The sequence below is a fragment of the Hipposideros armiger genome, unplaced genomic scaffold, assembly GCF_001890085.2.
Source record: "Hipposideros armiger isolate ML-2016 unplaced genomic scaffold, ASM189008v1 scaffold_352, whole genome shotgun sequence".
Taxonomy (NCBI): domain Eukaryota; kingdom Metazoa; phylum Chordata; class Mammalia; order Chiroptera; family Hipposideridae; genus Hipposideros; species Hipposideros armiger.
Window position 1 is genome coordinate 532,278 of NW_017731702.1, and position 26,728 is coordinate 559,005.

The window sequence follows — 26,728 nt, forward strand, 5'->3', positions numbered from 1 at the left end:
TTGTAGAAATTCCTCCACCATCTGTTATTTTAGTGTTAAAAGTAGTGAATCCCCACCTTCAATGTGCATCAGAATCTCCTAGAGGATCTGTTAAAATGCATTTGCCAGGGCCCCATCCTATTCTGATCCACAATGTTTAGGGTGGGGTTTGGGAGTGGGAATTTCATTACAGGCTGTATTAGTTTGCTAGGGCTGCCATAACAAAATCCCTCTGAGTGGGTGGCATAAATTACATAACTTTATTCTCTCACAGTTCTGGAGGTTAGGAGTCCAAGATCAAGGTGTCAGCAGGGTTGGTTTCTCCTCAGACCTCTTTTTTTTAGCTTGCAGATGGTCACCTTCTCGGAGTGTTGTAGCATGGTCTTTCCTCTGCACACACACCCTGGTGTCTCTTTGTGTGTCCAAATTTCTTCCTTTCATAAGGACACCAGTCAGATTGGATTAGGTCACACCCTGAATGCCTCGTTTTAATTTAGTGACCTCTTTAAGGTCCCTATCTCAAAATATAGTCACAGTCTGAGGTACTAAAGATTAGGGCTTCAACATACGAATGTGGGGTGAACAATTCAGCCCATGTGTCCTAGCATTTCCGATGCAGGTGGCTCAAGGATCATAGCCAATTAACTAAATACCAATTTAGTCTCTAGGTCAACTAATTGTGCACTCACCTCAATCATTTAGTTTATGTGGCTTAAAATATGTAACCTCTTCCAGCCAGGTCTTGTTCTTTTACTCCAAAAAAAATTATCATTTGGTTTCATTGTCTCCCATGCTACATAAAAATAGCCTCTCCCACCCATCCAGTTGATCTCTTTCTCCTCTGCTTTATTTCTTTGCTTCACACTTATCGCCACCTGACATAATGTCTGTTTTCCTTACTAGAATGTAAGGTTTACTTTGTTTTGCTCATCCCTGTATCCTCAATGTGTGGAACAGTGACCCAGGAAGGGAGAATGGCCTCGAGATGATCTCGTATGCCTTCTGTGAAGTAAAAGGCATGGTCTTCTGATGAGGAGCTGGGGAAGTGGTATGGAAGGACTGAGAAGAATTAAGGTTTAAAGATCCTTTATGCAGAATGGGAAAGAAAGATGAGGGGGAATTCAAGAAAAGGGGCTGGGCAGCGTTTAGAACCCAGCTAGATGTGGAGCCCACGAATGTCTCCTGTCTGCACTGTTGTGTGATTTCCAGCAGCTCTCACAGTCTGGACACGGGCAGTGAGGGCAAAATGGTTACGATTCCTCAATGACCACCATTGCTCCTTAGCATAACATTTTAGCCTCTTCACAATAAATCCCTATTTACCTTACCTACGTATTCCTCAGCTATGCCAATTTTCTTTTTCTTCATTAAACATCTTTATATCTTGGCTTTGTTAGTGCTATTCCCTTTGAATTCCCACCCTTCCCCTGGCTAACTTTTGTTTGTCCTTTAAAGACTCAGCTCTGATACGTTTTAAAAATGTTCCCCAATTTTCTCAAATATTAGCCATAATGCTATGATCATACCTCTTTTAAAGAACATGTTCTTTGGAATACAGACATAGGTTCAAGATGAAGCTGTCATTTTTACTGTGTAGTCTTCAGTAAGATACTAAACATTTTTGTCCTCCAGTTTCCTTATCTGTAAAATGGATAGAATAAGACCTATTTCTGAGAACTACTTGAAATGAGATAACGTACCTAGAGCACCTGGTACATAATTGATCAGCAAAGAGTGCTATTATTGCAATTATTTGCATGTCTCCCTCTCTTAAAAGTTCTTTAAAAGCAGGGATCATACCATGTTCATCTTTTTATCCTTAAACATTTGCCACTGTGGCTGGCACACTAGATTCTCCAGAATTGTGGAATAAATGAATGATTAATGGAATGAAATAGATAGTTGAAGATGCTACTAGGGTATATGAGTTTACTCCTGACTTAAAATTACAGCAAAGAAAGACCAAAGACTTGGGAATGTACACGACAAACTGCACAGGGAAGAGTCAGCTTTGGTAATGACTGAAAAAAAGTTTCTTCAAGGAAATAGGGTACGCACAGAAATATCAAAAACTGAAAGCCATTATACTGGTACGCAAAACAGATATGGACCTTCTACTCATGGAGCTTACAGTCGAGTAAGATACACTGTCCTACCACAATACTCAATGCATACACACTAATTACCACATTTACTGAGATTCGGCCTTCTTGTCTCTCTCAATGGAATAAACTTTCAGAAAAGCCGTTTCCTATTTAACTTTGAATCTCCAACACTCAGCAGTGTTGGATTCACAGCTGGAGCTCAATCAATGTTTAGGGAATGAATGACGTAGTACACAAGGAAGCGAAGCAACTAGTAGCCCTAGTGGAACTAGGCACTTACTGCGTTCTCGGAGGTCCTTTCCACCATGCGAGAAGCAGAGAACTCACTCCCCCAATGGAGCAAACTCATCCCTAAATCTTGGGTTTCCCACCTTAGAATGTGCTGGGGAAACAGGCGCGAGGCCCGTGACGGTAATCTCTTTGGACTTCAGCGACCCCAAAACTTGGTCTGATAAAGCATCCACAGGAACTAATTGCAATATACACGTGACTTAAACCTCCTCCACGACCTTGAGACTGCTGGACCAAACCTATTTAACTATCTCAGTGCGCACCAGGTCCCGCCCCCCGATTCTAAACTAGCCAATCCAAACTTCCGATCGGTAGCGCGGTGCCTTCCGGGATTCGTAGTCACCCCAGGTTAGCTTTCTCTCCAGGTCACGACTACAATTCCCGGGGGCCACTGGGCTCAAAGTCGGCCCTCTTTCTGGGGCGGAGTTCAGAGCGCACGCGGAGGGGTGCGGCTCCCGTCCCTCCCCCACGTGGCGGAGAGTGGTGTGGAGGGTCCCGCTGGTGATCCCCACGGGGTGCCGTGACCCGGTAGCCGGCTTTGGTCCTCGCTGACGTCGTGGGCCTGTGGGCCCGTGGGCCCGCCGCCTGCAGAGATGCCGAAGATCAAGTCGGGGGCGAGCGGCCGTCGCCGCGAGCGGCTAGAACAGCGCCAGGAGCTGAAGAGCGCCGGAGGTGGGGACAGCCCGGAGGGAGCTGGGGTCGGGTGGAGTCTTCCGGCAGGACCTAGCCGGGATCGCGGACCGAGATCCGGGCCGGGACGGTGAGGCTGGTCGGGGCCCGCTCTCTCGGAGCGCGCCCGTCCCGGGGTGCCTGGGGCGCCGGCCGCAGGCCCTGCGCGTAGCCCTCTGGCTTCCTTTCCAGCAGAAGGGATGGACTTAAACAGGGTGTCAGTCCCAGCTCCAAGCGTGACGTTTGGTGCTTCTTGTTGGCGCAGAAATCCGCCCACCAACCTGCTTTCTTTGAGATGGTCTAATATCTAATTTTCGTTGGGAAATTGAGGCAGTTTCGTGTTTTCTTTCAGGACTCATGTTCAACACGGGGATTGGACAGCACATTTTGAAAAATCCTCTCATTGTTAACAGCATTATCGATAAGGTGGGTGTGGAAGAGGGAAGATAGTTATTGGGTTATTGCTTTTATTCTTAGGAATACTTAGGCACAGAGAAGATGCCTGCACAAAATAAATACTCTGTAATTGTTGAAGAATTGCCTAGGATTCACAAGCTGTCTTCAGCATGATTTGCTTCATTCCGTGGGTCTGGGTTTCTACTGGCTCCTAATTTTTTTTCTTTCTATAGATTATTTACTTCATAGCTGAATATTTGTTCAGTTGCAGATTATTACTATATTCCCAATCACTTTTCTAAGCACCATCTATGACTGTTAGTTTTTATTTACTCCATAGACTAAAGATATGTCTAAACAGACAGGAAGTTTGTTCCCCCCGAGAAACTTATATGGTACAATCCAGCTCCACATATAGATTCTTTGTAGTATTCCTCCTGTGTGGGTTATTGATGTTCTCTTATTGTTGCAGAGGATTGGCTGTTAGGACTTGAAATAGAGGTGGTGCAAATTACTTTCATGGCTACAAAGGAAGCACCCTAGGGTTATAGAAAGAGCATTACATAATTAAACGATCTCATCTTGACTTCCTATTGTTTGAAAAATGAAGGTTTTTGCCTTTTTGGTTCATGGATTCCTTTGAGCATCTGAAGAAAGCTGTGGAGCCAGAATAACGCAGCTGTGTGCATACCAACACCCAGTTTTGTGTACAATTTCTGGGTATTTCATCATCCCTGAAACCATGCATGGATTGAAAATTGAGAAATCCTGGTATAACATGCTATGATTCTCAGGCAAGGTTGTTATTTTCCAGTTTGAGTTGGTAACAAGATGGCTGTTGGAATTGTTTCCAAGGTAGAAAGCAAAATGCCAATCCCGGAAAGAACTGCTGTTCAGCTTTTCTGACGCCTAACATTTCCTGACTCCTAACTATTGCCCCAAGTTAGGAGAGGTGTTAGATTTCCACTTGCACCAAATGTTAATGGGATAATTTTGTTAAACACGTAGATCATGAAGAAATCTCCTAAAATGGAGTCAGAATAAAATTTCTTAACCAAGTGCTGGTGAGTAAAGATGTTCAGGTGTAAATTAAATTGTGTGTTCATATGTGCCAGTAAAGCTAAAGTGGTTGTGTTTGCTTGTAGGCTGCCTTAAGACCAACTGATGTGGTGCTGGAAGTTGGACCTGGAACTGGCAATATGACTGTTAAGTTGCTAGAAAAGGCAAAAAAGGTAAAAAGAAGATTTAGCGTTTGGTATCAGAAATGACTGTGTGAGTAAGCTCAGGTGGTTTACAAATATAAATTTATTTTAATTAATTGCTATTATTTTAACAGTAACCCTTATTCTTTTGCTAGAAACTTTATCTTAGAAAATATGGGTGAAATGGGTGAAGGTGGTCAAAAGATATAAACTTCCAGTTATAATAAATAAGTCCTGAGAATGTAATGGACAGCATGGTGAATATAGTTAATACTGTATATTTGAAAATTGTTAAGAGAATAGATCTCAACAGTTCTATTCTCACCACAAGACAGAAAATTTGGTAAATGTGTGATGATGGATGTTAACCAGAGTTATCTTGCAATATATACATATATTATTACATTATGTCCCTGAAACTAAAATAATGTTATATGTCAATTACATCTCAGTTTAAAAAAAAAATGGATTAAAAGAAAAAAAACATAGGATGTATCAGTCAGGAAAACAGAAACCACATTAGATATTTCAATACAGAGAAAGTAGTATAGGGAATAGATTTCCTGGTTGTGACAGGAGTAAAAGAATAAAATGAGAGTTGAGGTAACTCAAGAATAATAATTGCAAAAATCAGCTACCAACACGAGTCCCAGGGAAACAAAGTAAGGAGGTTGAAATTATTGGAACCTAAAACTTTGGAGGAGGAGATATGTAGAGCTGGAGCACAGGCCTCAGAGATGGGGTGCCACCTTGCTGCTGCTGGTACTTTCATTGGATGACCCAGTTTCCACTTCAGTGGAACCATTGTTGTGTCATCTGGTGGAAGTAGGCAGCACATTTTAAAGAACTTATCTGAAGAAAGTTTAATGAAGATAAAATTTATAAAATGTGGGAATGAGGTTAAAGAGAACCAGTAAGAATTAATGAAACACCCAGGGACTAGCAACAACAGGTACAGTTACCATCCAAAGCCTCAAGGACAAGAGGAGGGAACCTTGTTACAGAGCCATTGAAGAGGGGCCACTCATAGGGGAGCATAGCCACTGCCAGGACATCTGCAAGGTATGGGCAGGCATTAGGAAATTCTCAATCTCTGTCCTTGCTCCCATAATGCTGGCCAGTTATGGCCAATTCCAACCAGAAGTCAAAGGGCAAGGGCGTTGGACTACACCCTACAGGGCACAGAGAAAGCTGAGAAAGGACCCAGGAGCCAAACAGACTAAGCAGCACCTATATCTACTCTGTAGACATGGTCTTCCTTGAAATCAGTGAAACCTCAGCTGATATTGAATTAAAATTAACAGTTTCAGCCTTATCTGGTATCCCTTCTCATTACTTGAGAAGTTATCTTTGCTGTGTATTTTGGACTTAGCAAATGAGAGAAATGATATACTCATTCTAGGAGCAGTTGTCTTGTATGTTTCTGTCTAAGAACATTTACTATATAGACATTTTGTGTATTTTTTTCACCCTCTGTTCACCTACAAAGCATGAAGCCAGATGAACATGAAAATTCTGCCAATTGTTTAGGTAGAACTATCACATAGTCTAGTTGTCCACTTTTTTGGGTGGCATTTTTTGTTGTTTGAAATGATAGACAATAATTGAAGGAATACTGATGGTAGAATTGGGGAAAAGAAGTTTAATACATGTAAATCATGTTAAGTGTTACTATTGAGATAAGAAAAGTCTAATACTCCATAATTACCCTATTATTATTTTTTTAATTTAGGTAATTGCCTGTGAACTTGACCCAAGGCTAGTAGCTGAACTTCACAAAAGAGTTCAGGGCACGTGAGTATTCATAATAAAATTAAAATGCATTTCTTTTTTTTCTTTAAGATTTTTTTTTTTTTAATTGGGGAATTGGTAAAGGGAACCAGCCAAGTTGTTGTTCTTCACTCTTCAATGTGGAGGGCGCCAGTCGCCATCTGGCTGCCTGTCGGCAGCTTGTGGCCTCTAAGCTCAAGGTGCTGTGTTCAATCTTAGTTTCAGGTGGGCTTAGCCACCATCTCATGTGGGAGTCAAACCTGCAGCCTTGTTGTTAAGAACGCACGCTGTATCCACTGAGCCATCCGGGCGGCAGCTCAGCTCAAGGTGCCGAGTTCACTCTTTAGTTGCGGATGGGCATAGCCCACCATTGAACAGGCAGTCTTGTTTTTACACCAGCTGAGCCATCCTGCCACCTGTTGGCAGCTCAGTGACGACAGCTCAGCTCGGGCGCAGCATCACTGGCCCATGTGGGAATCGAACCAGCGGCCTTGTTGCTCAGTGCTCGCGCTCATAAGCCAACTCTTAACCAACTGAGCCACTTGGCCAACCCTAAAATGCATTCAAATCTCATAAAACAATATTCTTTTTTAATTACTGTTTTCTTATTATCAGGCCTCTGGCCAGCAAACTTCAAGTAATGGTGGGTGATGTGTTGAAAACAGATTTGCCATTCTTTGATGCTTGTGTAGCAAATTTGCCTTATCAGGTATGTTTTCATATTGTTGGGAACATTACACTAAATGTTTTCTCTGGTGTGTCTTTCCCAGAAGTAACTAGTTAATTCTCTTACAGATCTCTTCTCCTTTTGTCTTCAAGCTGTTGCTGCACCGACCTTTTTTCAGGTTGGTGACAAACACCAAAGTGACTGCCAAACCTTAGAAAGATAGACAGTTTCGGCCATGGACACAGACAGCCAAAGATGAAAATTAATTCAATTAAAAAACTACTGGGCCATTTATTTTGTGGAAAATATTGACTTGTTTTTGGTGGGGAGGGTCTCAGGTCTCTCTTTTTTTCACTTGACAGAGTTACTTGGGGGAGGTGTAGTATAAGTCCTTCTTCTGAGACCAGATGACCTTCCCCTATTTTCTCATCCTCTCGCCATTAGACTTTATTACTGTATGTACAATTGCAGTGGCCTCCTAAGTTTCTAGGACTACAGTCTATACCAGTGGTTTTCAAACCGCAAGTCAAAAACTCCTTAGTGGTTATAAAATAAATTGAATGAGTCGTGATTGTTATTTTTTTTTAATGACATGGAATAGAATATATCAGAGGGCATTCACTGCATGTAGTCCAGGTGATTACAGTTTTATAAAAGTTTTGTTTATATAAACACATACATACAGATATTTGTGGCGTGGGTTGCAATGTCAAATGCATTTCTTAGTGTGACTTACAGTTTAAAAAAATTGAAAGTCGAAACCCAGCTTTGTCGATGATCTTCTCCTGTTCAAAAGCCTCCAAAACCTCCCCATTGCTTGCTGAATAAAAAATCCATGTCCCTTAACCAGTTAAATGAGGAGGACACTGACTTCACAACCTGCCTCTCCTGCCTCAGCTCTTCTTCCATAAAGGTGTTTGCTACCCCATGAATAGTATCAACTGAGCCAATTTTGTTGGTTTGGGTTTTGTTTTCCTAGAAGGGGTGATGAATTAGTGCTGCTCTGAAATACTTTCTCATCTGATCATTGAGGTCTTGCATTTGCAAGGGGTGAGAGGTGCAGCCATTATAAAATGAAAAAGCTAAATGGATCATTTTGTGGTACTGAAGCTAAGGCTGAGTCTTCTACCTTCTAACCTGCTGGACTAATTGTCATGAACCACAGTGATTCCAACTCAAGAAAGTCTATTGAAGTTCAAATACATTTATATTATAGTTCAAAGTGACCATTTTTCTTACTTCTTTCTGCTGTGTTTTCAGATGTGCTATACTTATGTTTCAAAGGGAATTTGCTCTTCGACTGGTTGCAAAACCGGGAGATAAGTTATACTGCAGACTCTCGATTAACACACAGCTGTTAGCACGTGTGGACCATCTAATGAAAGTAAGCAACTGTTACTGAAATAATGTGACTTAGCTAATCCTTGAGCATCTAGCTGTGCCCTTTGTGAGTAGAGCATAATTGATTACTAATTTCAAATTATTTTTGAGAGGACTACTTAAACATTTCTAATTCACAGGTTGGAAAGAATAACTTCAGACCACCACCCAAGGTGGAATCCAGTGTTGTAAGAATAGAACCTAAGAATCCACCACCACCCATTAATTTTCAGGTGAGGTTAAAATACTAGGTCATTCAATAAAGTGGGAAAAAAGTCCAAACTGGAAGATGTGTGTCTGTAGCTCCAGAAAAATACTGTGTCAACCTAACTGTCCTAACAGGAAACTGTTAATTATGATACACCCTTGTGATGGAATAGAGGGAATAATTTGACTCGACATAGTTGTGAAGACCACAAAAAAGCATGGAAAATGTTTCCAAAGGTGAAAAGATTAGACTGCCATTACATTTTGCTGAAGATTATAGCTATGTAAAACATGCCTCTATTTGAATAAGATGTGGAAAACAGATACAATGAAGATGGTTGTTAGAGTAATATAATAGGTAACACTTTAAAATTCTCATTTTTGTGATTTCAAAAGAGACAAAAGCTAGGTCACTTGACATAAGACCTTACTGCAATCACTTTGGATCAAAACGTGATTGCTTGTGTGGTTAATGACTGGTGGTAAATGGAATGACTTATCAGTTATTCCTTCAGCAAGCTTTAGGATATACTCCTAAATCATGTCTGTTTTGAATTATGTTCTTTGAAAATGATACTTAGGTGCCAAAATACCGTATTGTTCTTTGTTCAGATGTGAAATGATATAGTTTTTCTGATTTTTATAATTGATAAAATATTCAGTGAGGTGTACAAAAGTGTAAAAAGTATACATCTTATTTTTGCATGTGTGTCAGCCAAATCAAGATACAGAACATTTTCAATTGCTCCTTTCAGTTTTATATATTAAATGAAATAAAAAGTTTCTTTCAGTTTTATATATTAAAAGACAAAAAAAAACCTAGCCAGCCTAGGAAAGAAGTGTGATATTCTGTAAGAAAATATCCGTCTTGTTTCAGGAATGGGATGGCCTAGTAAGGATCACCTTTGTTAGGAAAAACAAGACACTGGCTGCTGCATTTAAGTAAGTATTTCACTAATTTATAATGTATGAAGGACTATTGCTTCAGATACTGTCCTTTTCCTGAACAGATATCCTATGCCTAACGATTATCCAGGTCCAGACACTTTACCTCTTTAACCGTTACTTTGAGAGGCAGGAGAATTTAATGAAGAAAGTTCCTGGAGTTGGGAATTAGATTAGGTTTTTTTGGCAAAACAAGGAAAAAAACAAAAACAGACATCTGTCTAGTTTTCCTTTTCCACACTTGTGTTAAGATTCATGCAATTTGATTAACTTGGAAAAATGTAACAGCATTTTGGGGCCTAAAATGCAAAAGGGGAAAGCCATAGTTTTAGATTTTTTTTTTTGAAGTCATGTTTTGTGGAGAGTGTAGAATTTCCTTAAGAATTTGAGATGCTCATTAGGACTTTACTTTTTTCATATAACTATGTAGTTTGTGATTGTTTCATAAATAAATATTCAACACCTTTTTTAGTTTCTTAATTTCACCATATGAAACATAGATTTAATCTTAAACTGAAGGAAATGGATTATCTCTGATTTTGGAATTATAGTGATGTCACTTTTTTATGCTACAGGTCAAATGCAGTACAACAGCTTTTGGAAAAAAACTACAGAATTCACTGTTCCGTCCATAATACTGTAAGCAGAAAATGCTTCTGTGGTTTCAATTATTTGGTGTGTTTTAAAATGTCCTTTTATTTCTTATTCCTTTTCATCTATCGTTACAAGATTCTTTAATTTTGTACATTCCATAAGATCTTTGAGACAGTATGTAGTATATAACTAGCACAACTTGAATAAGTCAGTGCTGAGGTATAGTCTGTAGAACAGATGAGCAACCCTGATTATTCCACTCTATCCTCTTTAACTACTGTTTTTAGCCATGAAGAGATTCAACTGAGTCATAATTTCCTGAAAGGTTTAGGCATGTGTAGTTCGTTCATCTTAAAATCATTGTAACCGTCCTTTGTTGGTTGCTCATATAGCAATTACAAAGTTACTATTTCTCAGTAACTTTTTTTTAAATACCCAGACACTGAAATAATTAAAGTGTAAACTGAATAGCGGATTTCTGGTTGTGAGCCACATGCCTCTTCATCATTATCTGTGCAACATTTCCTTTAACTGATTTTGTCTGTGACCACACATACACATATCCATATACAATGACTATGTGATGTTTGATAGCTTTTAACTCTTAAACAGGGCAGACAGATAAAAGCAAATTTCCTTTGTATTTTTGGACTCAGATCTTGTGTAATGTACCACATCACTACCTCCATTTTCTTTTATGGACAAAGTCAGTAAACATCTGCCTAAAGTGAGAAAATAATAAGCTGGACTAAGAAAAATCTTTGGATGAAAGATGTGAAGTATGATATATTCTCAAGGGTTGGAGAGGTCATCTCGCTGAGAAAAATTAGCTGATTAAATGAGATTTGTGCCAAGAAAATCTGAGTTATTTTTAAAGGAGTAACAATGGCTTTAAAATTTAAGTTACGGCTCTAATTATTTTATGTTATGAAGTACTTGGTGAAGCCTGAAAACTGATTGACTATTTCAGAACTTTTAGAAAAAGGGCAATCAATATACATGATTAACTCATTCAAGGTCTTCTGAGTATTTGGTATGTGCTACAGATCAACCCTTAGAGATCCCATCTTCTCTGCACAGTAGTCTTTCTAAACTGTCATGAACAGATGGATGGTTACTATTTTATGACTTACTGAACTAAAAAAGAAAGAGTCAAGGTGACTTCATTAAAGGTATGTTGTTCATTTATTCTGAATCTTATATTGATAGATAATACCAGAAGATTTCAGCATAGCAGATAAAATACAGCAAATCCTAACCAGCACAGGTTTTAGTGACAAGCGGGCCCGTTCCATGGACATAGATGACTTCATCAGGTAATTACATTTTGCTTTTCTTAAGTGTTTACATTTCTTTACTGTGACACCTTCAGATTAGAGATTTAAAGGCTTTTAAGCGGTATAAGGTGCTACCTGGGAGTTATTGCATAGCACTTCCATGGCATGGAATAGTATTTGGTGTAGATGGAGCTAGTTAGCTGCAGCAGAATGAACGTTTTCTTTAAGAACAGTAGTAAATAACAGTCCTAGCCTGGAGAAAGCCTGTGTCAGTGTGTTGTGGTGTGTGTGCTCCTCTTCAACCCCTCCCTCAACTCCCACTCATAGTCTTCAGTTTCTCTTCAGTTAAGTAGCCTGTAATGTAGAAGAATCGTACTACATGTAAATGGATCTTTTTTTTTCTTTATTGTGAATAGCTATTGTTAAATAGACCCTGAGCATGAAATAATGTCAGTTACAATCAGAACTGGTTATCATTTCTAACTGGTTTAGTAATATAGTTGCTTGTTTTGTAGACTGAGGCAAGTTCTACACATCTCAATTAAAGAAGGGTGTCATAATGTACACTGAAACTTGTTTCCCTTGAATTAAGCCAGAGGCCTTATGAAAGCACAGTAAAGCTTAAATTACCCAGGTATTAACTTGTACTGTTTTCAGTCACTAACTTTGATTTCCTAAGTAATAAACCATCACTTACTGCACAGAAGTTTTTGCCTCTTTAGCCAGTTCATTTTTAGTTTCCATATTCCAGGGGCTGAATAAAAAATGAGGGTAGATTGTTATAAAAGTCATTGATTTGACTTTTCTAAGTTGCAAACAGTTCAATATGAGACAAACAGGGTTTATATTTTACATTGGCAGGTTAGTCATACTACTGAGTCTTAATTAGATGGTAATCCTAGGAGCTGAACATTATTCATAAGCACCTATCTTACAATTTCAGATATTTCGGTCCATCTTGACCTGTTCCTATGGGCCAGTGTGGAAATAATCTCAGGTGTAAATGGAAATATTTCATCTTATTTTCCTTCATTCTCACCAAATTTCTTCAAGGCTACTATATTAAGCACATGCAGTTTGTTAACTAGGATCTGATTAAGTACTTGAACCTTGGTAACAGTGAGCTCAGAGGAAGAATGAACATACATTTAAGATTAGCTATTCATCTGTCTTCTGTCTCTAATCCAGATAGCTTCTTGTTCACTTACCATGCTGAAATGAAACAAGTGCCAATGAGCTCATAGGTCTGGGATGGTGAAGGTCTAAGATAGTTTTAGGGAAATTCATCCTAACTTAAGACATATAGATTATGACAAAAAGAGGTACCAAAAAGATGTGTTCTAACTAATGTATCTTAGAAATTTAGTTAAATAGTTTCTTTAATGACTAGTATTAGGAGTGGGTGGGCTTCATAGGTTTGCTGATGTGTTCATGTTTTAGATTTCATGATATAGAAACTATATGCACCGCTATGTGCTACAAATTAGCATTTTAATATCGTCTCATTTTGGTTTCTTTTTTCAGATTGCTACATGGATTCAATGCAGAAGGTATCCATTTTTCTTAGGTATCTGAAAAACATTTTTCAAGCTCAAGAACAGAAACTGGAATTATTTATTTTTAATAACTTGAGAAGATGAAGTATGCTTTTCCTCCACTGGGGCACTGCTTGACTATTTTTGATTTACTACTACTGTTGTCGTCACTTATTACTCTGAATTTTTAAGGTAGTTTTACAAGGAAGTCAATTTAAGTACCCAAGTATTTTTGGTTTGGTTTGTTTATACTAACCAACCTAGGGCAGGGTCCAATCTATACATAATCTTCAAGTTCAGGAGCCGCAGACACGCACAACTTTACACTTAAACTTATCATTTCTAACAGGTTATTGTATAAAGATGTTACTCTTCTATTTTCCATGTTGTATGTTACTGTAAGGACCTCTTTAGGCCTTTGTCCCTCAGGTGTAAAAAAGTTAAAATACGCTTAACTTAGTCACATGTTCCCATACCATTTCTTGTTACTGATGTGTATAGTAAAACAGTTGTTTAAAATGTTTTCTCTTATTCTGTTTATCTTATATAACTTCTTCATTGCCTACGTTAGCTATCCTGTCGCATCACAGGTTACGTCAGGGTTCTAGGTAAGCCTGAGTCTGCTACTGAGACCTTGTGGTGCCAGACAGACTACTTCCTTACCTTTGAAATGAGGATGCTCAACTAGAATGTGAAATTAATTACAAGAATGTATGTTTCCTCTTGGGGAGATAGTCATAGGTTTAACAATTTCAAAAGGTTTTATAAATAAAAACTGGCTTTAAAATTAAAATCTCTGTGACCTTCAACTTCAAAACAAAAAAAAAGTAATATTTTTTGTCTTTAATACAGGCTCCCAGTATTCATCTGACTTCTGGATAATTAAAATTTCCAGTACTTTTCATCTACCTGATGCTTAGTTTTAAGCTATTTTTAAAACATCAGGTTTAGAATTTCAATAGATGTCATAATTGTCTTAATCAGCAACTATGTTTAAATGATTATCAATATAATACTCAGTGCTAATGTCCTTTAATAAAGAATTATAATAGCTGATTATTTATGTAAGGAAATTAATAAAAATATCTTCATTGATATTGAGTTCCTTTATACCTAACTTAACAGAAAGAGTGTTTTCAAATTATTTTAAGAGGTACACTGAGTAAACCTAGAAAGGAAGATAAGTTGTTTACCTAAACATATTTTTTTTGAAATCTGGCTTTAAAGTGATATATTAAAACTTTCCTGTATTATTAAAATAATGTCTGTTCTTCATTAATAGGGGTGTCAGCTTTCAAGTCTGAGAAAGAATGTTTAATCCAGAGCCAAAAACTATTAAGTAGCTGCATCAAGACACTTTTGTTACATAAATATTAAATATACTTAACAGTGTTTTTTAAATATCACAAAACTGCTTACTTTGTGAAGTTCACCTGTACTGTCTCTATCCTTACAGGAACATTTTAATAAGATTTAATTCAGCTCTCTATATCCTTCTATTGCCTAGAAACTGCTGAGTTTTAGTCCCTTTCCAGCCTTCAGTTTTCCCTATCGGTAAATTGAAGGATTGGATTATACTATCAAGATCTTTTCTGGTACTGATTTTTTATATTCCTTGATTACTGATCAGAATGAAGACATTACAGGTTAAGGCAGCATATTTGGAAGTATAGGGACCTTCCAGAGACAGTACCCATCTACTGTAAATAATAAGACTAATCTGGTGTGCTTTAAAATGAGCAAGCTCACCTTTTTATTGTCCTTTGAAGGCTGGTTGGCCTCAAAAATCTTTTCGAAACAGCCTCTGCAAGGTCAATAGTAACAGTTCTCCATTCTTTCTCTTCTCTTTGAAATAAACACAAATAGAACATATCTTACAGCTGCAAGAAAACCTGAGTCCCTTCCAAAACAAAGGTAATTACAACAAAGAAAATTATTTCTAAACTCATTCCATAGATTGCATTTATTAATAAGCACATTGTGAAAATCTGCATTTGTTCTAGATTTCAAGTTTACAGAGGAGCATTTCACCATGATGTTAGGATTCCCCACAACTACCCTCTGAGTTCTCTGAACAGTGAAATAGGGAAACTGGCTCATGTGCCTCTCTATTCATAGCTTCCCTTTGACTCATGTGAATGAGCTAGCAGTTCTCTAGAGTAAATCAACACAAGATATCCTTGGGAGATTTGTTGTTGTCGTTAATCTACTCCTGGACTCATCTAGGAACAGAGGGAAAACTCCTAGAGAGAGATACTATATAAATCTTTTAACAAAATATTTACATGAGAAGTGGCCAGTTTTCTTCCTTGGAGTAGCAATCTGTAAAAATAAGTGCCACCATTTAAAAAGTAGCATATACCCTACACCAATTTTTGGTGAGAATTTGGTGATTCTCATCAAATAAAATGGTGAAACATCGCATGTTAGGTAATGGATGGAGCTTGGGTTACATCTGCCTTTTAAGGCAAAGTCATCTATTTTTTAGCTTAATTATTTTTCAAGGGAATTACGTACTGTCTACACTTGGCTTAAACTAACATTTCTATTATGGACTACTTTCAATGTACATGTAAATGTTCATGCATCAGAAGCCAGTTTCCTTTAACAGTACATTTAAAGGTACATTTTGGGGTGCTAATGGACACTTGAACTTAAGTAATGGTACTGGTAAGGATCAAATTGCACTATTAGTCTTGTTAATACCACACTGAAACACACTGCATATATATGTATCATCCTAAGATAAAACTCTTCTCAGAATTTCATTACTTTTTATTATACACCAACTAGTTTATATTTTAGTTCTTTACAAAGAAAATGCTAAGGAAATTATATCCACATGTTATATGGTTTCAAATCATAATTCCAGATTTCTTTACATAGAAGATGGAGTGGTCCAGCAGCTATGTCCACTGTCACAGACTTGAGTTCCATTCAATGATATGGCACATCCTGCAAAATTAACTAGTCACACACAAAAAATGTCTCAAATACAGTAAAAATGTACACACAATAAAGGTAATTTACAATGACAAATAAGGAATGTAATTCATCTTGGCTGTGCTTCAGAAATTTAGGGTCAATAGCCTTCGTCAAGGCACAAAGCAAGAGAAGGTGAGCACAGCTGTCTCTAGGAGTGGGCAAGGTATGTACAGTCACTGATGAGGTATGCATGCACGCAAAGGATTTAAAACTGCTCAGTCTTGCTACGAAAATTGAAACAAGTTAAAAGGAAATGCTGTGGCTTCCCCCCTACTATTCACCTCTGGATCAAGTCCACAATCTTACTTCATCATACAGAAAATAAAATTGGCAAAGATCTCCAAAAGTAAATCACTATTTGGGTAAATGAAACAAAATGCTTCACTATTCCCAAATCTTGGTTGTGCCTCCTGGACTAGAAGCATTTTGTAGACAAAGTTATGTTTCACAAAATTGAAATGTCATTCAGGTGAAGGGACAAGACATTTTCCACAGACACTTAAAACTTCCAACTTTCAAATGGCCCTTACAGCTGAACCATCGTATGTTACAGCAGTGAGGGTTCTGGGGATCCTTTAGCAGCAGATGACAATTTAAAGGGCACGGGGTCTCTTCGGGTTGATTTGCTTGCTGGCCTGTTCTTCTTCTTGTAGAGCTGCACGAAAAGATTTCACTTTATCTTGGAAAAAAAAAGAATAAGGGAATAAGTATTGCATTGTATGTAATACAAAATACAATTTTATGGGTCCTATCAAGTCAGCTCTCATTTTAAAACATTAATTCAAAGAGTTTTCCTTTCCTTCTTTCTTGTCCAGAAACTCAGAACTAAGTACAAACAATGCTCAACTATAACAGTTTCATTACTGACTTCTGGAAATACGTGCTTTTTTTTCTATGTTCAACAGGTTTCTGTTTTTGACACATTTTACAGTGTTTATTTGCATTTCTTCTGGAGAATAGACAGGCTATATGTGTGTGTAAAATATGTACAGTCATGTCCAAAAGGAACACTGAATCTTATTAAACTGTTAAACAGACATTTCTTCTCTCAGTATTAGGACATTTCTACTTCCAATTCCCGTTTTACCTTTTTAAGCTATGAAACTTAAAAAGATATTTAAATTTTAAAAAAGAAATATCATTTTTCCTTATTAGAGACTGTAAAAGGTGTTGGAGGAGGGGATTACAGGATAATGCATTTCTTGGTCTACAAATCTCTTACTGTCTATCAGTACTGATTCGGAGTAACTTAATAAAAAATAGGTAAATAAATTGGCAAAGGCATGTAACAGCTGTGAAGATAATAAATCCTTTTATAACAGTGGTTTTCAACCAGTATGATTTCTGTCCCCACCCCGGGACATTTTATAATGTCTGCAGACATTTGATTTGTCACAACTGAGGAGGTGATGCTGTCATTTGATCAGTGGAGACCAAGGATGCAATTCACAGGACAGCACCCCTCAACAAAGAATTACCCAACGTAAAACGTCTTTAGAAGAGAAAAAAGATATAAAGCTGAAACCTTCAATTTCTTTCCCCTCTTCAGAAGTACAATGATGTTTAAAAAGTTTACTTTTCTGAAATTTAGAAAGGAATTTAATGACTTCTGTATCTGGTGGCTACTAATATAATAGCTCTCAAACTTCTTAATATCAAAATTATCTCTGGATAGTAAAACAATTTTTTTCTAAGGACTGAATACATAGCTACATAGTAATTTCTTAAAAGTTATGACTATGCTTGACATACAGACATCGTGAGAAAATTAAGGAAAGGAAGTCAACTGAACGCTACATAATCTGTTTTCTGAATAAAATGCATATGGAAAAGTTGCTTGTGAGTTATGGAAGATTAGAAAAATGATCAAAACACTAAAGGCTTGAAAATAATATGAAAAACAAAAATAAATTTTAGAAACCCTACATCTGCACAAACAATTCTGAAATTGAGGAAGAGTCACTGCTGACTCTAGGATATTGATTTTAAATAACCAACTTCAAAAAGGAGCTAGTTTAAAAAATTAAGCAGCTTGTTTGGTGCTAAAAACTAGCAATTTCAATCTGATTTCATGCTATATTGCATGTACACACACAGATGCCCACTTGCATATAAAAGGGGACCACCAATTTGTCAATGCCTAAGAAACTAGCACATACAATACATGCATATCTGAAGATGCACAGATAAGCTAATTAAAAAGCCAAGACATGACGTGGGTAAGCCACATAACTTCTCTTCCCTCAAGCAAAAGAAAAAGGGTAGTTGTCTTGAAACCTTCCCCTTGTTTTTTTAAAACAAATGTTCAAAAGGAAAACATGACATAAGATGCACAGAAAGAAGATACAGACGGGGTTATTAAAAAGATGACCTTGAATAGATGTAATCCAAGGAGAATAATTCTGAAAAGCATCAGCCTACCAAACTAAAAATATGAATGGGTATAGAAAATCTACGAATTTGTTAAAATATATTTTCTCTCTATAATCATGATATCTTCTCAAAAGACAAAAGATAATTAGCGAGCACCTGAAATGATACTCGTGTTTCTGTTTTAGCAATACCAGAATGGTTGGTTTGTCTATATACTTCTAAAAAGAAGTTAAACGGTGCCCATACTCAGGTGTCCTCTTGCAATATGAAATCCTCCCACTAGTTACATACAAATATTAAGCAGATTTCAAACACTAAAATGAAAAAAGAATTACCCCGCAGCTCAGTTAAAATGTCTATTTTTTGCTCCAGAATAGCTTCAAGTTGCGTAGCATAGGAATCTACATCATAGTCTACTTCTTCAGTCATCTCTAGGAGAGCCTTTTCATCTTCTAGCCATCGAATAGATTCCTAAAAGGATAAAAGTTAAAGAATCCAATAAGCCTCCTTGTAAGAAAGAAACCAATTTATAAATTTCATGTACATTAAATATCAACCACACTCAAATGATATTCTCTAAAATATTAACGATCATAAAAAATCTTTATTTACACAGTAAAATTAAGAAATATTTCCTAAATTCAAGCACAAACATAATTATAACAAGCCAAGGAAGATGACTTCATTTTTCTTTTACTCTACCTTGGGTGAAGGGTTTGGGGGGAGAGAAGTGAATCAAACACATAAATATCAATGAACAGAGTAAGTCTCAAAAACCTCAACAGCTGTCTACGAAGAAGAATGGGTGTAATAAGCTACTGATCTGATGAGGACTATGGTAGCCTAGAACTTGTAAATTATCTGGAATTAACATATCCATTTGGGGCCTCACAGTGGTTTGGCCAAGAGGTATCCCTAAATTCTAAACACTAGTTCTTCAAAATTATTGTGATTATAATGGACCAATGGATAGCCACTTTTTTTTTTTTTTTTTAAAGCTGAGCCATCCTGCCACCTGTTGGCAGCTCAGCAGCAACTCAGCTCGGGCCGGGAATAGAATCGCTGTTGCTCAGAGCTTGCACTCTTGAGCGAGCTCTTAACCAACTGAGCCACTCGCGGGCCCTGGATAGCCACTCTTAAAAGTAAAAATGAATCACTAAATAGTAGCTATTGACTATTCATAAATGCTTCAAGGAAACCCCTCATTCTAAACTGATTTTAGATGTGGAGAATTTATGAGTTTCAATTTCTAGCAACGTCATGAATCCTATGAATTATTAAAAAGGTCAGATTATTCTGAATTAGGGTTTGGGATATAAAAAAATGGGCACTTTCTAGCTTTTTAGAGTACATACAATTTTAATTTTCCAAACATCAAAGCAATTTAATGGCTAATTATAACCAGGCTATGTATCAGCAGGCAGAACTGGTTAACTTAGGTATAGATATTATTAGAAAACTATGTATGTATTAATTAAAACACACCCCAGTATTTTTTCTTTTCCTTCAGCTATATACTTAATCTTTTAAAACAAAACCCTATTTTGAGAAATAGTAGATCACAGTATGGAGGAACAATAAATGTAACTGTAAAAAGAATACTGGATTCAAAGAACAAATACAGAACTTTTAGAATGCATCATAAAATGGCAGACTAGGAAATGATGGGCTTTATATGACCCCTTGTTCCGAAAGGGCACAGACAACAATTTTCTTAAATTACAAGTGTGTTGTCTTTATTTAATCTAAACACCTAGGCCTCTAAAGAGAATCTTAAAATAAAGGTTTGACTAAAACTGTAACAGTTTTAATGACTGTGTATACTATTTTGAAATAATAAGTTTCTTATATTTTTGAGCCCTTCATCCGGGTGCTTGAATGGCCTAGAGCCGAGACACATTAATATTTGTTTATAGATAAAAGATTTCTTCAACATCAGAGAAGGAATACAGTTCAATAGAGAGACTGAATTACTGTTCCCTATTTTCTCTGAAGGTATTTATAGTGTTGTGGGAAGGCAGGGTGGGGTGGGGGAGGCAGGCCGACTGTAGTCTCCATAACGATGGCCAAATGCTCTCTTCACTTCCTCATAGGTATCACTCTATGTTTTGTTTAAAGGGAGGGAGGCGGGAAAGGAGGACCATACAGTAATGGCTTTTAGTAGGTTGAACACACAACAGGATGAATACTGTCCTTAAGGACTTAACTGCTACACCCCTCACTCATCTCCACCGATAGCACAGTCAGAGCAGTAACTCGCCCTCTCCCAAAGCATTTTTCCTTTTCTGCAAAGACAGACACCCTCAACTGCTCTGACACCCTTTAGATGAGTTTCTCTTACTGCTGTCCTAACATGAAGACAGACATGAAGAGAGAGGTAGTGGAGGGCAGATGTTCAATCCTTCTCTAAAAATGGACAACCGACAAAAACAAAGTGGAAGAATGGTAGGAAATAAAGTGTTTGTAGCCATTTATTGTATTCAAAATTTGCCATGTCCAAGCATACATATGCATACACACAAGCAAGTACCTTTTCAGATTTGTGTGATAGTCAAAGGATTATGGAAGTTGCTAGTTATTTTCTCTCAAGAAACATTTTAATGAAAGGTTCTGTTTTAACTGTACCTGGAACACTGCTCTGTGATCTTCCACAACCTGTTCTTCCATTTCCACCATTTGTGAGACGGCTTCATGGAAAGTAAACAGTTGTGGAGAAACCTCTTCTTCCTTCAAATAAAAACAGTTTAAAAATTATGATAGAAAGAGCTTATATTTTAAATGTTATATAAAAAAGTAGTTTTTCTATGTATGTCATTTACGGAAATGTATTTAAGAAACTAAAGAAGCTTGAATGGTAAAGACTACTAAAATACAACATGAACAGCAAAACCAGTTTCTTTTGATGGATCAAAAATATTTCATGTCACACTCAAAAAGACAACCCAAACTTAAGCATGACTAGAATGAGAAAGATCTGCTATAGGGAATGCCTATCCCGTTCTGGTTTTCCATTATTTTTGGCAGGTCTACATACATCTAGGTGCAATGCAGACTTTGCTTTAAGGATTTTATAAGCAACTATAACCTCCTTCAAAACTTCTGGGGACAGGGGACAGACTAAGGCCAGGATCTTCTTTTCCATTCTTTATGGTCTATGTTCCAAAGTTTAGAACTCTTCCTTTAAAGCAGGTTTCTCACTTCAGCACTGCAGAAATCCTGGGGAAGGAGGAAGGCTGTCCTGCGCACTGTATGAGGTTTAGTTAGTGGCATCCCTGGCCTCTACCCCCTAGATGAGGCTGTCACCCCAATTGTGATAACCAAAAATGTCTCATACATTTTTCCCCTGGGGGGCCAAGTCACTTCTGGTTGAGAATTGCTGCATTAAGCTCTGCTTCATTAATGGAGAGTAATTTGGAACATAATAAAAAGTAACGTGCCATTTGTTACTTTAGAATATTTTGGACTTTAATACCTGCTACAAAGTATAAAAACATCAACTTAAGTTATAGCGTTTCCAGAATATTTTACCGCAGCTAGCAATAAATTTAGTTGGCATAACGTACAGTTCTGGAATAATAAAGACCCAAGTTTCAATGCTGCCTAGCTTCAGCACTTACTACTTATATGATCTCAGTCAAGTTAAATTTTTTAGAAAGTCAGCTAAAAAGTAGGGATAATTATAGTACCCACCACATTGAGTTGTAAGGATTACATCAGGTAATAAGAAAAAGGCGTAGCAAATCTATGTTATGTAGTAAGCAATTAATTAATGCTCCCTTTTATCACTGAGAAGATGCCACCACACTATTCTTCATGGGAAATGAATGATAGAAAACTTATATTGGGTTGTCGGAAAAGTCATGATGTATTTTTTGTTTTTTTGTCGCAAAAATACGTCATAACTTTTCCTACAACCCAATAGATTGTACATTTAAAATATGAAGTTAAATAACTATATAAATAACTTTTACAACTCACATATGGTAAGGAATTCCTAAATATATTAAAGTAATTATGTGAAAATGTGTATTATTTATTTTTTTGTTATTTCTTTATACATGTTTGTCCTTATACAATGGGCACATAGTTTTATATTTTGACTAACAGGAGAACCAAAATTTTAAATTATGAAATGTCACTGAACATTTCAAACTTATAGAAAGCAACCAGGTTGAACAAATGTTGGCATTTTTCCATGTTTGATTTTTGATATAGCTCATGCATCCTTTTAATACATATGCCAGTGTCCATAGTTAATTTTGTTTTTAAGCTTTCTTTATATATGCTGTATGTATAATTCTTAAACTTGCTTTTTCCTTATGTTACATTAAAAATCCCCACATTTTAATATCAGTATAAAACCTAGGGGGGGAAAAATTTAGATCAGGGGTCAGTACACTTTCTTAAAGGGCCAGATAGTACGTATTTTGAGCTTGTGAACCATATGCTTTTTGTCACCTCTGTTGTGGTAAGAAAGCAGCCAGACAACCCATAAATAAATGAGTATGGCCATTTCAATAAAACTTTATTTGTAAACACATGGATGGCTTATAGCCTGTACAGGCACACCACGGAGATATTGCAGGTTCAGATCCAGACCACTTCAATAAAGGGAGTCCTAATCCTTTTGCTGGTGAAGGGTATTGCCTTTAATTTGTATAAAAAACGCCAACATCTGTGAAGGCTGACCCCGATTTAGATTAAACTATCAAGTTCTGTTACTGATTAAATGAACTAAGATTACATAATCACAACTCTATTAAGTCACTCACATTTTGTTCACAAAGGAGTTTTAGATCATCTCTCTGAGGGGAGCTCCCCACACCCCACTGAGCCTCTAAGTCATCGATCTGATTTGGTGGATGGTGCATTATTGGGCGAACATCACCAGCAGCAGTTGGATCCACAGTCAGTTCTTTCACCCTACAAACACATAAGAGGTATCTAAGATTAACAAAGACTTATGCAGAAAACCAAGAAAATATCAACCTATTCAATATAAAGGTAATTCAATTAACATATTAAGATTGATGATGTCAGCTTTCCAGATCAAATTTAACTGAAATCTGTGGCAAAACTAAAGGGCTATTTAGCTGTTTAACTTGAGGAATTATTTAGTAATTTTACAATTACTTCAAATATAATTATTGTGCATAATAAATGAGAATTAGCAAAGTATGTAGATGCAGTACTTCAAAGGAAATAAGAGACTGCTGCTGAGATTAAATTATATGAACAGAAAAATGCTAAAAATGGCACTTAGATCAGTAAATAAATCATTGCCCAAATAAGAGAACTTAATACAGTTTGGAGATTTCTGGTGGTTATAACGCTCAATGAAAATGGCTCCATGTGAGATAATCTTATTCTAATGTATAAAGATTATACAGTATAAATTAGTTCCATCATTTACAAATTGTTTACCTATTATACTTAAATTTACACGTTTGGGAAAGCATACGCTTTCTAATCAAGAGGATCCTTGTTATTTCCTTGCAGATAAGGAAATGTATAAGACCATAAAAAGGGTAAACTTCATTTTAAATGAGACAGTTTATCTTCCAATGGTAAATATGCAAAGATGACATCATCCTTAAAAATGAGGGGAAATAGGAATCCTGAATTCTAAATCAACATTTTAAAGCTAATAAATTAATAAAGTACATAAAAATGAAGATCATGCAGCAAACCACCACCTGCCAAATGAAATGAAAATGAAAAATAAAATGGCTCAAGACAAAAGAAATATAAATGAAATATTTGTACATAGCACAATTCAAAAGAAACTATTAAAATAAACATCTTATATATAGAATGAACTAGACCTGGTAATCGAAGGAGAAAAGTCGTCATACTCATAAGAAGGAGAGAGATCAGGGCGACTGCCACTACCCTGTGAGAAGGGAATGTCTGATGGACTAATTCCAAACTCCTTTACTCTGCAGCACCAAAACAGCAACAAATTAAAAGAAAATGCTCTGGTAAAGACAGCAATGCATATTTCAAATTTTCATTTAGTACTCAGTTTAATTTGTTTAGGAGAGGATATCAACATTGTTGTGACTTAATGTATTTGGAATATTTTTTAAATAATCCATTTTAAGATTTAAAAACCCCTCTGACTTATTCTCTACTACATACAAAGTCTTCATTTCTGGTATATTTCCCCCTTTTCTCACGATCCTTTCTAGAAGGTTAACTATAGACCATCACCTAAATTTGAAATGCCTCTTTATTACATAACCATTCAATCTAATTTCTTTATGTAAGCAATACCATGAATATTTTATTAGCATTGAGTCCTTGACATTCTTGCAGTCTTTTTAAAAAGGACAAAGAGAATTAAGTCCTAATTGCACCCATTGGTTGTAACTAACTTCTTTCTTACATATCTAGAATGGTATTAGCTATAAAGCATCCTTGGTACAAACTGAGAAAATAGTCACTCATAATTTTGTGTTTGGTGATTCAGATGAAGAATGCTGGTTGAGGGAAGCCTTTAGCAATGGAATTTAAATTGCTTTTGCTAATGTTTCTAGTGGTTATATTTAACCAAATTATGGTTTTTCAGTTCTAATCTTTGTGGTTCCCTATGTCTTTTTTGGGCCAATCCAATTTCACAATAGTAGGTAATTATTTATTATTTCCTACATGTCAGGAATGATATTGATATAATTTTTAGGCATTACATTATATAACTCTTCAGACAATCTTGATATTATTATTGTCGTTTTACAGATGAGAAATTGGCTCAGAGCAATCAAGTATCTTACTTAAAGTCATTCATTCAATGAGAATGTGGCATAACCAAGGTTCAAACCTAGCTTTTACTACAGATTATGCTAAACACTTCATATACTAACCACATTCCGCTTCTCTCCTTACTTCTCTTAGGTTGAACTAAATGAAATTACTGTTTTTATAGGTAAAAAATAGTAATATAGATTGAAATAATAATTTAATATAGATCAAAAAAATATATTTCTTCTACCTACAATTTTTCTTTGACCTATTGGTAATGTCAAAGATTCAATGCTAGATTTATCTGTTATCCTTTATAGTCACTTTGGGAAGCTTATTTACAACACATGCCAACAAATCTAAATTTCTAATACTGTTTAACTCTTTTTACTCCCAACCTCATTTCTTATCTTATGCTTTTAAGACTCTCCTAATTTAGATACTCTGTTACCCTAACAACACATTTTTCCTTTATTTAAAGCCCTCTGGCCCAACCTAAACTGTATTATATTCAGGAATTATATTCCTCAAAAGTGTTATTTTTATTCCTAGACATTTGGAAATGAAAGGCAGAACTTTGTCCCAGATAATTATGTTGCAAATGAATTACATTACTGGGTAACAAATTAAAACATTTTTCTGGGACCCAAACAAACTAGACGAATGGCCAGACACAGCATTTTCACATTAGGAGGATTCCTTTGCAGCCAGAAATCTGAAGACATGGAGAAGGTTTTTATCTGTTTTAATTCCAGATTATGGCAATATTCTACTACACTAATCTATTCCTCTCTCTCCCATGAACAATTTTGAAATAAGAAGCATTTAAATTAATGATAAAAACTTCACCAAAAATGTTCATTACAAGGATTAATTGCAAGTACTATAAAGGTTTGCAGCTAGTAGTTCATAATTCAGAGTTTAAAAGGGATTAAATTTAGAAATAAAGTTCTATTATATATTTTTAAAGTTATATTTTAATAATCATGTTCTTTTTACAAAAGGTCAATAGGTTTATACTTTCCAACAGTTTTTACTATAAAATCTCTTCAGTTGAAACAAAAGATAAAAAAAAAAAAACAAAGGGTATGATCTCATTTATGTAAAGTTTAAATATAGCTACCTATGTTGTTCAGGGATAAATACATAGGTAGTAAAACTATTTTTAAAAAGAAAAAACAAACTTTTCCCACAGACGTCAGGACAATGGCTACTCTAGGATAGAGATTAATGGACTTGGGCATGTTATTTAGGATTTGTGGTCAGGAAGCAACACACCGGGAAGTTTCTGGGGTGCTGGAAACATTCTATTTCCAGATCTGATGACAGGAATTTTCACTTCGTAAGTATTCATTACATTGTTTACTTATGTTTTGGATACTTTTCTGTATGCATATGTATTTCATATTTTAATAAAATATTAAAAATGAAATTTTCATAATGATTAAAACAAAGAAATAGGACAAATACTTGTGTTCAGCAAAATTAAGAGAATCTTCACACCAGAAACGAATACAAAGAGGAATTCTGTCTCTTTAAGTTAAAATTACAAATGTAGTATGTGATAATAAAAATTTAAAACTATGTAGTCATTCAAAACAAGTGCAATGAG

The 26,728-nt window shown here is 36.3% G+C and overlaps 3 protein-coding genes across 12 annotated transcripts in view; 1 reads left to right on the forward strand and 2 right to left on the reverse strand.

The window, feature by feature from the left end:
- The window catches only part of IPO11 (importin 11), a 197,354-nt gene extending 194,767 nt beyond the window's left edge, over positions 1 to 2,587 (reverse strand). The window contains exon 1 of the mRNA XM_019661540.1: positions 2,365 to 2,587. Coding sequence (XP_019517085.1) covers positions 2,365 to 2,433 — 69 coding nt within the window. The 5' untranslated portion in view covers positions 2,434 to 2,587. The remainder of the gene's footprint in view (positions 1 to 2,364) is intronic.
- A 188-nt stretch (positions 2,588 to 2,775) lies between these two features.
- On the forward strand, positions 2,776 to 14,112 carry DIMT1 (DIM1 rRNA methyltransferase and ribosome maturation factor). Its single transcript, XM_019661571.1, has 12 exons — positions 2,776 to 3,047; positions 3,397 to 3,470; positions 4,586 to 4,672; positions 6,375 to 6,436; positions 7,028 to 7,121; positions 7,208 to 7,257; positions 8,340 to 8,463; positions 8,600 to 8,692; positions 9,544 to 9,608; positions 10,187 to 10,250; positions 11,415 to 11,521; positions 13,007 to 14,112. Exons 1-12 carry the CDS (start codon positions 2,969 to 2,971, stop codon positions 13,047 to 13,049), a joined length of 942 nt encoding a protein of 313 aa, XP_019517116.1. The 5' UTR covers positions 2,776 to 2,968; the 3' UTR covers positions 13,050 to 14,112.
- A 631-nt stretch (positions 14,113 to 14,743) lies between these two features.
- The window catches only part of KIF2A (kinesin family member 2A), a 65,054-nt gene continuing 53,069 nt past the window's right edge, over positions 14,744 to 26,728 (reverse strand). For 8 of the 10 annotated variants that reach the window (XM_019661563.1, XM_019661564.1, XM_019661565.1 and 5 more), the window contains 5 exons: positions 24,201 to 24,314; positions 23,148 to 23,298; positions 21,001 to 21,102; positions 18,711 to 18,846; positions 14,744 to 16,681 (listed from right to left, as the gene is read on the reverse strand). In XM_019661563.1, coding sequence (XP_019517108.1) covers positions 16,596 to 16,681; positions 18,711 to 18,846; positions 21,001 to 21,102; positions 23,148 to 23,298; positions 24,201 to 24,314 — 589 coding nt within the window. In that variant the 3' untranslated portion in view covers positions 14,744 to 16,595. The remainder of the gene's footprint in view (positions 16,682 to 18,710; positions 18,847 to 21,000; positions 21,103 to 23,147; positions 23,299 to 24,200; positions 24,315 to 26,728) is intronic. The other 2 variants (XM_019661569.1, XM_019661568.1) reach the window with 1 other exon arrangement.